Consider the following 12,831-nt stretch of genomic DNA (forward strand, 5'->3'; position numbering starts at 1 on the left):
CGGAATATGCCATAGGTGCAGATGATATAGAGTCGCCAGCGAGGGCACTGCGGCACGCTCGGATCGTTCACAACGAAGCCTGGTGGCCTGGAAAGTAATCGTGCCACTGACCACCAATAGCAGGACTCCGGTTTCGACGGGCAAGATCGGTCTCCCTTTCAGCGTGGGTTCCAGAACCTGTGCCACATGTGACGCTAACATGTACCGTGCATACGCAAGCGAACACGAGGCGGAAACGAGTCTCTGGTGTAGCTTTTCAGCTTGGCTCAGCCGGAACTTCTTCAAAGTAGGAATGATATCTCTCCTTCAGTTGTTGCATTTCTTTTTGCTTTCCCTGTTCTTCATAGACTCTGTGAAGGTCCAGTACGATCTTGATGGCTCCTTGATTCTTTTGCAGCACAGCGTTGGACTCCCATGCGCACAAGGCGGCCTTGAGGTGGTACTCCTGCGATCCCACTTCTCCGATGCCCTCATAGCACATTGCCAGGCAGAAGTGTGCGTACTCTGCGCCTTCGCTATCTTCTTCACCAATCCCTTGGAATGTCTTGATTGCGGTCTGGAGGTCCGGTATAGCTTCTTGAAAGTGCTTGTCTTGTAGATAGGCGTACCCCCGAGTACTATAGAAGTCGGCAAGTGTATGACCAGTCACTTCACGCCGCACGTCGGTCTGCTGGAGTAGTTCTGCCGCTTTGCCTGGTCTTCCAATCGAGGCCAAGACTCGAGTGCCGTATATCTGGTCCCGGACAGCGAAGTCTGCATCTTCGTCGATAACGCGATCGATCCATCGTTTTTGAAACTGTTCAAAGAAAGCAGATATTACCTCATTAGGCTCATGGTGGCTGCTGACAAGTTTTCAGAGCTCAGCAACGGGATGACAGGCTCGTTGCAACTGCTCAGACGTTATGCAGACCATACCTTTTACCACTTTCAGCATTTGTTCCTTCCAAGGCGTCGTCTGCCAGTCGGCTATCCACAGCCGCATCAACGCAGTCAGCACTCTCGGGTGCATCTTGGCGTTGCTCGTGCCAGCCACGAGTTCTCGAGATTGGTCCTCGATGCCATGCAGCTCATGCAGCCTCGCTTTGGTATCGTAGCTCTCGCTATCGATGGCCATGTGGGCTCTGGACACCAGCCTCTGCATGTCGATCCTACGCTCGCTTGCCCAAGGCCTCCATGTTTCTGCTTCGACGATGCTCCGAAACCAATCGCCCACATTCGTCATGGCCGTGAAGAATGATTGACGCTCTGGCGAGGTAGTCATCGCTCTCTGGGGACTGATTACCAGTGCCGATGCCGGACGACTGTTGCCGACTTGTTTTGCATTGTACTTGCGAGGAACCCGCCACATCCTGAATCGATCCCAGAGCATCTTTTTGCTAGGAAATGTAAGCATACACTATGGCCAGAGGTCGAACCAACCCACGTTATGGCTAGGCCACGATTGTTAAGGTCCTCAACAATCCATCTAACCGTTCGACCTTCCGTGGTGTATTGTCGGACGATTTCAGGTTGGAGTCCGTCCCATTCCGCCTGCGTCGGCTTCCTCCTCGTTGTCATTGAGACAATAGCTCATATCTGCAGGTAGAAATTAGCGTGCAAGGAGCCGGCTATATATGGCGGCTTTTCACGATGAGGCTCAACTGGACCGGTCAGCGGAAAGATATCAAAAGCGCATGTCATCGTCATTTGTAAACGGCTGTGGCTGGCTGATCGCCCGGCTGCGTCGTCTGCCGGGCTGCGCTGATGCCTGAATCCTTCCATAAGGCATCAATTTATCGAGACTGGTTGTATTTCATTCAGACTTGCATAACAATCACGTACTCATCTGTACATCACCAAACCTCACCGTGGTATAGTAATCAAAGCCACCAGGTTGGGTCGAGCACTTGGTGCCGCAGTTCCCATCACAGCTCACCACGCCCTTCACCTTCGCGTACAAGCTCAATCCATTCCTCCTCACTCCTGAGCCGGCCTCCGCATCTCGGAAGGAAAACGCCGGCACACTGACTGTTGGCTCGTACTGCGGCCTATCATCCGTTTGCAAGGGGCCATTTCTGTCGTCGTTCCAAGCTCCCAAGGTTTGACTGCCGACTTTGCGATCTCCAACCCACATGCTGATGGTACAAGTATCGCTGCCGCCGTCACGGTAATTACTCCACTTGAAGTTGTAGTTCTTGCCAGTACAGATCTCGACTTCCTTCTCGAATTGAGCATAGTACGCCCCCTGATTGGTAGGGAAGCGAAGGAATAGATTTGCCTTGGAGCCGGAATCCAGCCAGACCGATGGGTTTGGGTCTGTGATATCGCTGGAGAATACCCAGCTATTGTCACCGCCATTTTTCTGGTCGCTGAAGTCGTGATTTTCGATTCCGTGGAAGTTGCAGGGAGGTGGACCGTAGCATTTGCCTTGCCAACAGTATTCAGATTGGCAGACGTTGCCTGTTGCGATCGTTAATCGTGAATTGAGGCATGAATTCGCGATGACTTACCACATGGGCCACAGGTATAAGGATTGTCTAGCAGACTCAAGCACTTGTCGCCGCACTTGTCTTTGAGACAAGTACAGGTCCCACCGGAACTGAGGAACCGTCAGCCACGCACTTTAACGAGATAAAACTGTGCAGGAGGACATACCATCTGGAGTTCTCTTGACAAGTACGTCCACATTTTCCGCAGTTTTTGATATCCGTGACGAAGAGGTTCTTGCAAGTCAGACACTCACCTGCATTGTTGCAGAGGCCTTCGCCTGTCGGACAGTCGCAGGTGCAGTAAATCACGCTATCCGACAACCACGAAATCCGTCCGTACACCGTCTTGGTCAATTCCGAGTATGCGATTGCAGATAGTTTGCAAATGCCGTAGAACTTTTCAGAGCGGTCAGTCAGGCTCAGCTATCGAGTGATGGTTCGTTCACATACCAGGTACAACCACCAGTGCTCCTGTCGCCAATTAGCATATATTGCGTAAATTTGTTTCGCGACTTTTTACATACCTTGAAAATTTGACAGCTCTCGGACATGCAGTTGTCTACATTGTTGTTGCATTGCTCGAAATAGCCATTTTGGCAGTGTGCAAAGCATTGCCCTGCTCTACTGTCAGCAAATCTCGGTACAAAACTACTTCATGGACATACCTTGTGCTTCACAGCACTCGTCCATGTTGTTAGGAGGTGGGAAAAAGTCGCCGAAAAGCGCCTCGCCGATGGCTTCTATAGCAAAGCACCTGCGTGGCGATGTTAGAAAAGGGTATAACAACGCCCTATGGTTGATGCTTACCCAACGGCGTTTGTGATATCTGTGAAGACGGGAGCGTCCCACTTCTTTTTTGCAACCAGTCGATCGGGGATGGCTGGGCATCGAGGAGCAGCTCCAGAATTGTAAATACTTCGTCGAGCAAGATCATGGTGTTCCAGGGGCAAGCCCACCATCGAGCTATTGGAAAGTGAAATGGTACGACGGACAGGCTTCGGTGCCACAGCTCGGTAAGGCGTGGCGACCATCGACTTGTTCGAGTTTCCCGCCGCGAAGGTGAGTGGGCCGCCTGTGGTGTCCCACGCAAACTGCTGAGTTCCTTGGATGGCCGTGACACGACCAATGCAGCTCACTTGGAAGACGCTTGTGTACATCTTCTTGCCGCCGCGTGTGGCTCCAGCAGTGCCAGTGGAAGAGTCGGTCAGAACCACGCCGGTGCCTACCTTAGCCACGTATCTCGGGGGCGAGCCGGCCATTACAAGGTCATATATACTGGAGTAGACACATTAGTCCGCGGTTGATCTACGGTAGACTGAATACTCACCCTGCTGGGGCACCACTAGGCTTTTGAAAGTAGAATTGCGGGATGATGGGTTCGCCTGGCCATCCCATCGATCTAGCATGAGCTTCTGATGTTGGAGCAGTCATGGGGACTAGAGCAGTCGTCCCAGAAGCCAGAACAGGATTGTAGTTGGAGCCAGCAAGATTGAACTGCTTGGAGGAGTCGTTCGGGTCGATGTTACATGATGGTAAGGCTGGGAGGCCTTGGGTAGTCGCTGGAAGTCCAACGTAGTTCGGAGGTGTTCCCTCAGCGATAGCCGTTGGCAATGGCCCTTCGCTGTATGTGTATGACTCCACGAATGCAGGAGGGTTCATGGGCGCTTGCCAGTCACTGGGAATTACTAGATCTGGGCTGTTCTCTGGAATGGGACTGGCAGATCGTGGAGCAGGGGAATCAGCCGGGTTCGAAGGCGTGGTAGCGGTGGAGACTGGACGTTGTCGGAACGTCATCGTCGGTGTGGCAAAGTTGCAAGTGACATCGAAGAAGGAGTAGGTGCTCTTCGCGTTAGAGACAAAGTTGGAGGTGGCAGCACTGGAGAAGAGCCAGCATTGACCGTTGCCAACTCCGTAGCTCTTTCAAGAGCTCTTCTTCTTGCAAAAGGCGAGGCAACTGTCGAGCATAAGCGTTTGCCATGCCTTGCATATGAGAAACTTACCCAAGAGGTGTAGTATCTTCAGTCCAGCAACTCCGCAGACTGGAGAAGTATCCCGCTCGTTTGGAGCATCATGAAGAGAGTTCGCATGGACAATGGGGACGAGGCCCAATGATCCCATGAACAAAAAGTCCAAGAATCACGTGTTGCTTCTGTGATGTTGAGGTGTCGTTGTAGGTACAATCGCAGCCGTGGTTGACATGGTCATTTATATGACGGACCTTGTCGACGTCCGACATCCAGAACTTCCATGTCCAGTACAGTACTGCCACTCAGAACTTCACGGAGCGAGTCTCGATGTTGTTCAGCTTGGTCCCTCTCAGCCATGGCTTGCTGTCCAGGATGAACTTGCTACAACACGAAGCCCTCATCTTGGCATAACACTGTAGGTAGTACATGGGCGCTTAAGCTCGAAAGACAAGGCGAATAGGACCTTCAGCACTAGTACTTGTCTCGCCTGTGCTCGCCTGTCAGCATGGCCTGATATCAGCCTCCTCTGGCCGGGGTACACTACGGTCGGCGCCTCCTCCATACGCCACAATAGTCTATTAGACTATCAGGGTCCTCCGCCAGGACTTTTGGTTCGTAGCCTGATGGAGGATAAGTCAGGTCGACCAGTCTGACGCACTCCCACATTGTCAACACACAACTTCGTATACTCCACGAATTGTTTTTTGCAGCTTCCGGCGAGTATTTGCGCTCAGTCCCAGGATGAAGACATGCCGTGCTCCTCAGCTGGCAGACCTGGAGTGGCTTCTGCCAAGCATAATGTACACCGAACTTTCGCATTCCCAGCACGTGTCTGGACCTGGCAGAGTTCACGCCTCTTCTTGGCTCGCACACCGCGGACGGTCATCTGGTTCAGATGCTTCAGAGGCATGACTAGCAAGGTCATCTAGCGCGAAGGTATTCCAAGCCGATGGATGAGGGCACGTTCGTAGGCTGGATTGTTGAAGGGATGATGGTCGTGACCAGATGATGTCGGCTGCTCTCGCTGTCGGGACCACAACAACACTGGCCGTTGGAAGGATCAACAAGATTAGTAATATGAAACATGCGACTACATCTAGGCCACTGTACTATGCCATGGAACACAGAATACATGCCCTGCAGATTATCGACAATCGACAAGTCCAGGCATGGCAGCATCCAGAGCAGACCGGAAGAAACGAGCCCGCAAGAGTCGTCTCCATGCAAGAAGGAGCACCTCAATCGCCGCTCCATCGGACCCTCCACATCCACTTCGCGAGGGGGAGTTCAGGTACGCTGTCGATCTCTCCATCTTGGAACAACGACATGTACGAGTGCGATGTGACACCCCTCATACGGCGATGCAACCCGGAATCCTTCGATGAAGTCAACAAGGACAAGCATCACGGCATGCACCTTTTCTAAAACCCAGCAAAGGCTTGTCCCTACGCCTCGTCGATGATAGCGAACATGCGTCTCCTACTGCTGGCATTACTCGCTTCCGCCGCATCAGCAATCCCATCTCCAACATCGCCTCATCAACCCGCTTTTACCTACAACAATGATTCCTTCCTCCTCCATGGAAAGCCATTCCAGATCCGAGGCGGGCAGATCGACCCTCAGCGTGTGCATCCAGCATACTGGTCTGACCGCATCTCCAAGGCCAAAGCAATGGGTTTGAACACAATTTTCGGTTATGTCTATTGGAATCTGCTCGAACCATCGCCTGGTCAGTGGAATTTTGAAGCTCGCAACAACATCGCGGAATGGTACAGATTGGTCCAAGAAGCGGGCATGTATGCTGTGCTCCGCCCTGGGAGTTACATTTGTGGCGAGCGGGACTGGGGAGGCTTACCGTCATGGCTGATGGAGATCCCTGGGATGTCCATTCGGAGTGACAATGAGCCGTTCTTGGACGCCAGCCGCAACTATCTTGTTCGTCTTGGTCAGGAGATAAAACAACAGCAGATCACTGAAGGAGGACCGATCCTCATGGCTCAGGTCGAAAACGAATATGGATCGTTCGCCGATTCCCATAGCTATACCTCCAAACTAGCAGACATCATGCGCGAGGCATTTGATCTAGTGCTGTTTACCAACGATGGTGGATCGTCAGCCGTTGCAGCCGGTCAAATCCACGGGGTGCTCGCTGAGATCGATGGACCGCCAGAGGTGGGATTCGAGGCAAGGGCACAGTATGTTACAGATCCGACCTCTCTAGGACCTTTGCTCGACGGAGAATACTACACGACTTGGATCGATAGCTGGGCTTCAAACTATACCTATCAATACACTGGACCTGGAGGCCGTCAAAGCTACCAGAGTGTCTACGACGACATCGACTACATCCTATCGAACAACGCTTCGTTCAGCCTTTACATGTTCCATGGTGGTACGAACTTTGGCTTTGAGAACGGAGCTGTGTATCCAGATGATTATCTCCAGCCAGTGACCTCCAGCTACGACTACGGTTCGCCTCTGGACGAGAGTGGTCGTACAATCGAGCTGTACGATGGACTGAAAACCGTAATCCAGAAATATGTGCCTCAGGGCGAGCGCATCCCACAAAGTCCAAAGAACCTGCCGAGGATGAAGGTGCCCGACGTGCAACTGAAGCCGATTGCCAGCTTGTTTGATGGAAGCATCCTCGGTAAGTCCACGTACTCGCAGGACCCGAAAACCATGGAGGCTCTGGGTCAGAGCTATGGCTTCCTTCTGTACGAGCACCAAGCCACCGAACAGATCCAAGGCCTTGTCCGACCTGGTGACAGACCTCGTGACCGCGTACTGATCTACGTCAACGGTCAACGCAAGGGCGTCATGGACAGTATCTACTCCACGCCGAACCAAGTGACCGTAAATCTCCAACGCGGCGACAAGTTGCAGCTCCTGGTCGAGAACATGGGCCGAACAGACTTCGGATATCCCCAGCTTCTCGACGCATCCAGAGGAATCAATGGAAGCGTCACCATTGACGGTAAGACCTTGCAAGGCTGGAACACCTACAAGCTTCCTCTCGAGACCGCTCCAAGTGCACAGAATCACGGTTGGCATGGCTGGCCTGGTTGGAGCCAATCCCAGTTTCCTCATCCAACAAACTCTTCCTCCGTTCCAGTATTCTATTCTGGGACCTTCCGCACAAACTGTCGAAGCAACGATCCCACGTGCGATACCTTTATCTCAATCCCTAATGGCATCAAAGGCCAAGTCTGGGTGAACGGTTTCAATCTGGGGAGGTACTGGATCGTGGGACCGCAGCAGTCGCTATATCTCCCGGCCCCTGTTTTGAAGAGGGCTTGGGGACAGCAGTCGAATGAGATTGTTGTATTGGAGTTGGAGCCCAAGGCTGGAACGCAGATGATCGCAAGGGGACTTGATGAGAGGGTCTGGGGCAACAATCCTGATCCTGATAGGAGTTAGATGTGCCCTCCTCGTGTGAAAGTTTGACTTAGCGTAGCCTGACACCGCGGCCATGCTTTCACCATGTTCGCGCGCATGGGAACGATCCGGTGATCCCAAGCACATATGCAAGCAATTCAAACAAGCTTTCTCGTCGTCGTTGCTTGTCGGTGCTTGATCGACCCGGTCGATCGTGATACTCGGGCAAGTCGAGCCTTTCGATATCCCCGAAATGCCGTGTTCGGATTCGATGCGAAGGCTAGCACGAGGGGATCCATGGCCGCATCGTTGAATGCTATAACTGTTTGAGCTTTCGTTCCTTGATGATGGTCATGTTATTCGGTCGGCCAGCTTTCTTGCCTTTGACGGAAATCATGGACCTTTCTTCGCTGGACAGAGCTCGAATTTGCCCAACATTTTAAAGGTCGTATGGCCTCGCTCTCGCGAGGACGTTTCCATGCGAGCGTGAGCTCTTCCATCCAGGCTATTCCAGGATCACGGTCGGAGAGCACTGTCAAACAAATGTAAAGACCTCTTCTCCTCGCTCTATCACTCCAACATCAACATCGACTCTCAAACCCACATCACCGCAGCAGATTCCATTCAGCCTCCAACCATGCTTTCCATCATCAAGCTCGTTTTCTTCTTTGCCGCCTTCTGGGTTGCATCTGCGACCGCGCAATGCGACGTTTTCTGCGCACAGTGCTACATGGGCCACTGCTTCGGCTCTTCCGTCTGCGAGCCTGGTACACCAGAGTGTGATGGGGGTTTAATTAGACGCGAAGAGGGAGAAGTCATGCGGGAGGTTGAGTGGTCGGCTTAAAGGGGGTAAGTGTGCTCGAAGATTTGGGTATGCAGTTCTGCTGGAGGCGAGTTCGCGATCAATGCTGACGCTCTCGTAGGTCGGCTCCAAGGAGCGAGTTCCCGCTCGCTGGCGAAGACATTTGGTGGCGAACAAGGCGATCCGATCTTTGGGAGTGTTGAGAGTTGTCTGATCTCGAGTTTTGTTTCGGAAACGAAGGATATTTGGTGGCACCGAGGAGCCTGGGAGTCATCTCGTATTGATGCATGTGTTGTAATTTGTGTAAGCAGGCCAGAACAGGCTCGTTGCTCTTTCAAGAAAATTCTTGTCCTTCTGAGTCCACTCTTTCTAGACTTTAGATTGAAAGCGCGCTCTTTCACTCTAGTCACAGACTCTCTCAACAACTGCCGTGCCCAGATTCTTCATATCTAACCTTACCGATTTCCTGTGTGCAAACCCGTTTCTTTGCGAGCCTTGTCCAGGAGAGCCTAGTAACGTGCGTCGCCACCACAACACGCTAACACCAATGCTCCTGCCACGATTGTCTTTCTTCCTTCTCTTCCCTTGTTTGTCTACGCTACTTTCATCCTGCTCGCGAATGGCACAACAACAGAGTCTAGCATCACTATGCAAGCACCACCTGCTATGACATGTACTGTAAGTCTGAACGTATTACGCTCACGCAAGCAGAGTGTAGTAAGAGGCAGTCAACCAAGCCGCCAGAGGCCTGAATATCGTCGAGCTTCTCGGCATGATTTCCCTGAGCTCCTATCATCATCAGGCTCTCGCAGCAAATAGTATCTTTGCCCAAGGCGAGGGTGTAGTGAAGGGGTTGCTTTCTCCGTGTTAATCGAGCATGTGTTTGATCTTTCTCTTGTAATCAAGCCCACTTCACAACGCCGAGCACGTGCTGTCTCTCAATCAGCTTTGCATGTGATGCTTGGCGCATTGCGTCATCCGCAACTTCCCCTTCTGTTCGCACGTAGACCCTATATATTGCTCGACTCGAAAGCCACTTCTGCCTCATACAACAACGCACTGAATATCAGCCGACCATCTCCACCACCAAACATCACCGAACATGGCAACCCCACAACAAGCAGCGACTCAGGTGACAGCTGTAGCCGAGTATGTTATCATTGCTTATTGTTCTATGCGCACGAGTATACTAACCAAAGATTTAGACCACCGAAGTCAAAAGGCCAAGCCGCGGCGAAAGTCTTCTCGACCACTGAGCTGATGGAAACCGTCCTGCTCAATCTTTCCGCTCGCCAGCTCTTCGGCACGCAACGCACGTGCAAAGCTTTCAAAAGCACTATCGAAGGCTCTGTCAAGCTCCAGCGAGCCATGTTCCTCATGGGTGATACATCAATCACAGACGGCCCAGACGAATCGAATTTCAACCCCCTGCTCCACGAGCTAGTCTTCGCGACTGCGAGAAAGAGCGTCAAGGACGTCCGTGGCGTCAAGTTTCGCTCACACAAAAACGATCACGGTCTCTCGCCGGGCAGTACTACGGTTCTGTTCGAAGTGGCAAAGAAACAGCGGCGGCCGGGTGACAAGGCGAGGAGCGCTGGGCGGCGGAGGCCAAAGGGCAAGATGAAGACTGTCCAGTACCGCAATTTCAAGAAGGGTGGATTGTGGGACCAGAAGTCGTGGCGCAAGGCCATGCTGATGTGGCCTGCTCCGGCCGGACACTTCGAGATTGGCCTCGACCCAAGCAATGCGACCGTCCTCAAGCTCGAGGAGCCCATCCGCATGCAAGATTGGGCTCCTGGTGATCAGCAGCCATGGAACCTTGTTACTCTGAGCGAGGTTGCTGACAGACTTGAGGATATGCTTTGCGTTGAGCTCGAGAGACAGGCAGAAGTCCTTGAGAGTTAGAGCGATCTGAATGATAGTCGAGTGTGGCTAGTATCAGGAAGTAGCGTGCTACTCACACTATGCAACTCAACATGTACTCTTCTTCACCTGTTTCCTCAAGTTAGGCTTTCAAATTCAAATTGTATCAGTCCAAGCTGCTATCGAACATTTCTTTTCCTCAATATTCGGTCGCCTCCACAGCACACACATCTTTCTCTCCGCCACAGCCAGCCGTTATAGTAGAACGGCAAACTTGAGGTAAGTCAGTAGTGGCAGCCCAGAGCAAATTGAGGCCCATTGTCGTCGATACATGGAGAGCCCATTGAAGGACTTGGTTTGCCACAGAACAATAAGAAGAAGCGTTTGTCATTATATGAAAATGACCATCCCGTATAATCTCAGTCCCAAACGCCATCTGTGACTCTGCGACCAACGGCGACATGCCCCTGAATCCTCTACTGCACAAGCCAAAGCTTTCATCGAGAATGCCCGGGCTTCGAATCCATACAGCACTCCTCAGATCTGGCTCCTTCACGACTTTATGGTCTTCCAGCAGTCTAAAACTCCCTGACGCGGATATCTAGGCGAGGCCTTGCCTTCGTGTTGTCTGCTGCTCCCAAGTACTCCTTGAATGGAAGCGATTCGTCAATCGCGCGACTCAACTCGTTGGCTCTCGGGGAAAGCATTTCAGAGAATGCGAATTGCCTTATGCCCCTTCCAGGCGGGAAGGTCAAGCTGGATGGAGGGTGGTTTGCTGGGCAGTGTTTCTGTTGTACTCCTAGCTCTTGTTTCTTTCAGCCTTCAGTATCGCTTCGCGCCCCTTGTCCGAGCATATTCAACAAGCCCCAGGCTGCGTATCCAGATCTGCGCCTAGTCCTTGGACTCTAGCCTCTCTTCCCAGATCGCTGCTGAGATGTTGCAGTGGCTCACTCAGGTGTACGGGTAAGTCTTTCAAAGTTCACGTCATCGCCTCATTGTTGACCTGGAGCGCTCCAGAACTTTGTGTCTCCTCCGCCGGCCTTGCTAGTCACGCTCACAACAACACATCAACCATTCTTCCCCTCGCTCTCTCCAACGAGATCAAGGGCTAGGCACATCAGTAGCTATGGCAGACAACGGAAGCAGTGCGAGCACGGGGGATGCGAACGTCGAGTGAGTCTCGAAACACTACCATCGGCAGGCAAACACGACTAACACCACCGAAGCGCCCCATCGCCACCACCATCACCAGGAGCGACCGCGACAAAGGTCTTCCTTATCTCCGAGCTCATGGAGCACATCCTCACCAACCTCTCCGCCCGCCAACTATTCGGTGTTCGTCGCGTCAACCGCATCTTCAACGCCACCATCAACGATTTCCCGAGCCTCCAACACGCCATGTTCCTCCAGACCCCAACCCCTATCGTCGGCGACTTCATCCACGACGCGAACCCACGCCTGCGCCCCCTCCTCGAAGACCTAGTCCTCTTCGGCGAGCAAGACTCCGGTTTCTCCTACAAAGCCCACTCGTCGGGATACGGTCGCTCGCACCGGGGAGGTGACGGTCTCTCGCTCATTCGCACACTAGAGATCTGGTACGACCTTTGCTATGCAGACGATCTCGACCTCACGACGCGTCGACTGGTGGGAGGGAACGAGGGAGCGGTGGAGGAGTCCTGGCGTCGTACACTCGTCACGCAGGCGGATCCGGCGGTTTTGGAGGCTTGGACGGGCTTTCCGCTGAGCCCGAGAAGTTGGCGGAGACAGGGAACGTTTGACGCGGGAGTCACGTTGGGAGATCTTGTTGATCGACTTCTGGCTGCCACGCCTGTGGAGGAGCGGGCAGCGAGCATGTCTGAGGACGATGGCACGGACGGGCTAGGGCGTTGGGGTAGGCTTGTCTGGCGGTTGAGAGGATGGTTCTGCTTCAGAAGATGACGTGGAAATTAGAAACACACAGGATATGGAGGGATATGCAGTACTATGCAGCTGTGGGACAGGCCCATGGGTGTTGTGCGTTCGACGAAGAAGGGATGAAAGACGAGTCTGGGGCGGATTCTGGATTAAAACAGAGTGAGAGTATTGTAGACATGGACAGGCGTCTGTAGGCATCGTGTGAAAGCGAAATATCCAGTTCGAATGCCTGCCTTCCCTAGTCAACATCAAGACCGCCACAACCATTCTCATCCCTCTCAACCTCGGCCTCTGCCGTAGCATGCCTATTCGCAACCACCTTCATCAGCACCTCCAAGGAGCGCAGTCTGGAGTGCCGGGTCTTCTTCTGAGGAGCGAGCCAATCCGCGGCGTCGTCTGGTCAATGCATGAGCTAGGTGCATGAAGATGAAGCTAAAGT

General features: G+C 52.8%; 5 protein-coding genes across 5 annotated transcripts; 3 read left to right on the plus strand and 2 right to left on the minus strand.

The window, feature by feature from the left end:
* Positions 1-256: 256 nt before the first annotated feature.
* On the minus strand, positions 257-1,557 carry M409DRAFT_60539 (uncharacterized protein; the record flags this gene model as incomplete). The annotated part of the gene is made up of 3 exons (XM_033814512.1): positions 257-796; positions 923-1,376; positions 1,424-1,557. The coding sequence occupies 3 exons, from the start codon at positions 1,555-1,557 to the stop codon at positions 257-259; spliced, it is 1,128 nt and encodes a 375-aa protein (XP_033660656.1).
* Positions 1,558-1,813: 256 nt separating this feature from the next.
* On the minus strand, positions 1,814-4,586 carry M409DRAFT_60540 (uncharacterized protein; the record flags this gene model as incomplete). The annotated part of the gene is made up of 9 exons (XM_033814513.1): positions 1,814-2,439; positions 2,490-2,578; positions 2,635-2,864; positions 2,919-2,939; positions 2,993-3,084; positions 3,134-3,222; positions 3,276-3,743; positions 3,796-4,375; positions 4,469-4,586. The coding sequence occupies 9 exons, from the start codon at positions 4,584-4,586 to the stop codon at positions 1,814-1,816; spliced, it is 2,313 nt and encodes a 770-aa protein (XP_033660657.1).
* A 1,319-nt stretch (positions 4,587-5,905) lies between these two features.
* On the plus strand, positions 5,906-7,855 carry M409DRAFT_37861 (glycoside hydrolase family 35 protein; the record flags this gene model as incomplete). The annotated part of the gene is made up of 1 exon (XM_033810814.1): positions 5,906-7,855. The coding sequence occupies one exon, from the start codon at positions 5,906-5,908 to the stop codon at positions 7,853-7,855; it is 1,950 nt and encodes a 649-aa protein (XP_033660658.1).
* A 1,862-nt stretch (positions 7,856-9,717) lies between these two features.
* On the plus strand, positions 9,718-10,520 carry M409DRAFT_29773 (uncharacterized protein; the record flags this gene model as incomplete). Its single annotated transcript, XM_033809619.1, has 2 exons — positions 9,718-9,764; positions 9,821-10,520. The coding sequence occupies 2 exons, from the start codon at positions 9,718-9,720 to the stop codon at positions 10,518-10,520; spliced, it is 747 nt and encodes a 248-aa protein (XP_033660659.1).
* Positions 10,521-11,604: 1,084 nt separating this feature from the next.
* Positions 11,605-12,416, plus strand: M409DRAFT_60543 (uncharacterized protein; the record flags this gene model as incomplete). The annotated part of the gene is made up of 2 exons (XM_033814514.1): positions 11,605-11,651; positions 11,705-12,416. 2 exons carry the CDS (start codon positions 11,605-11,607, stop codon positions 12,414-12,416), a joined length of 759 nt encoding a protein of 252 aa, XP_033660660.1.
* Between the last annotated feature and the right edge of the window lie 415 nt (positions 12,417-12,831).

The sequence above is a fragment of the Zasmidium cellare genome, assembly GCF_010093935.1.
Source record: "Zasmidium cellare ATCC 36951 unplaced genomic scaffold M409scaffold_55, whole genome shotgun sequence".
In the NCBI taxonomy this organism is placed as follows: domain Eukaryota; kingdom Fungi; phylum Ascomycota; class Dothideomycetes; order Mycosphaerellales; family Mycosphaerellaceae; genus Zasmidium; species Zasmidium cellare.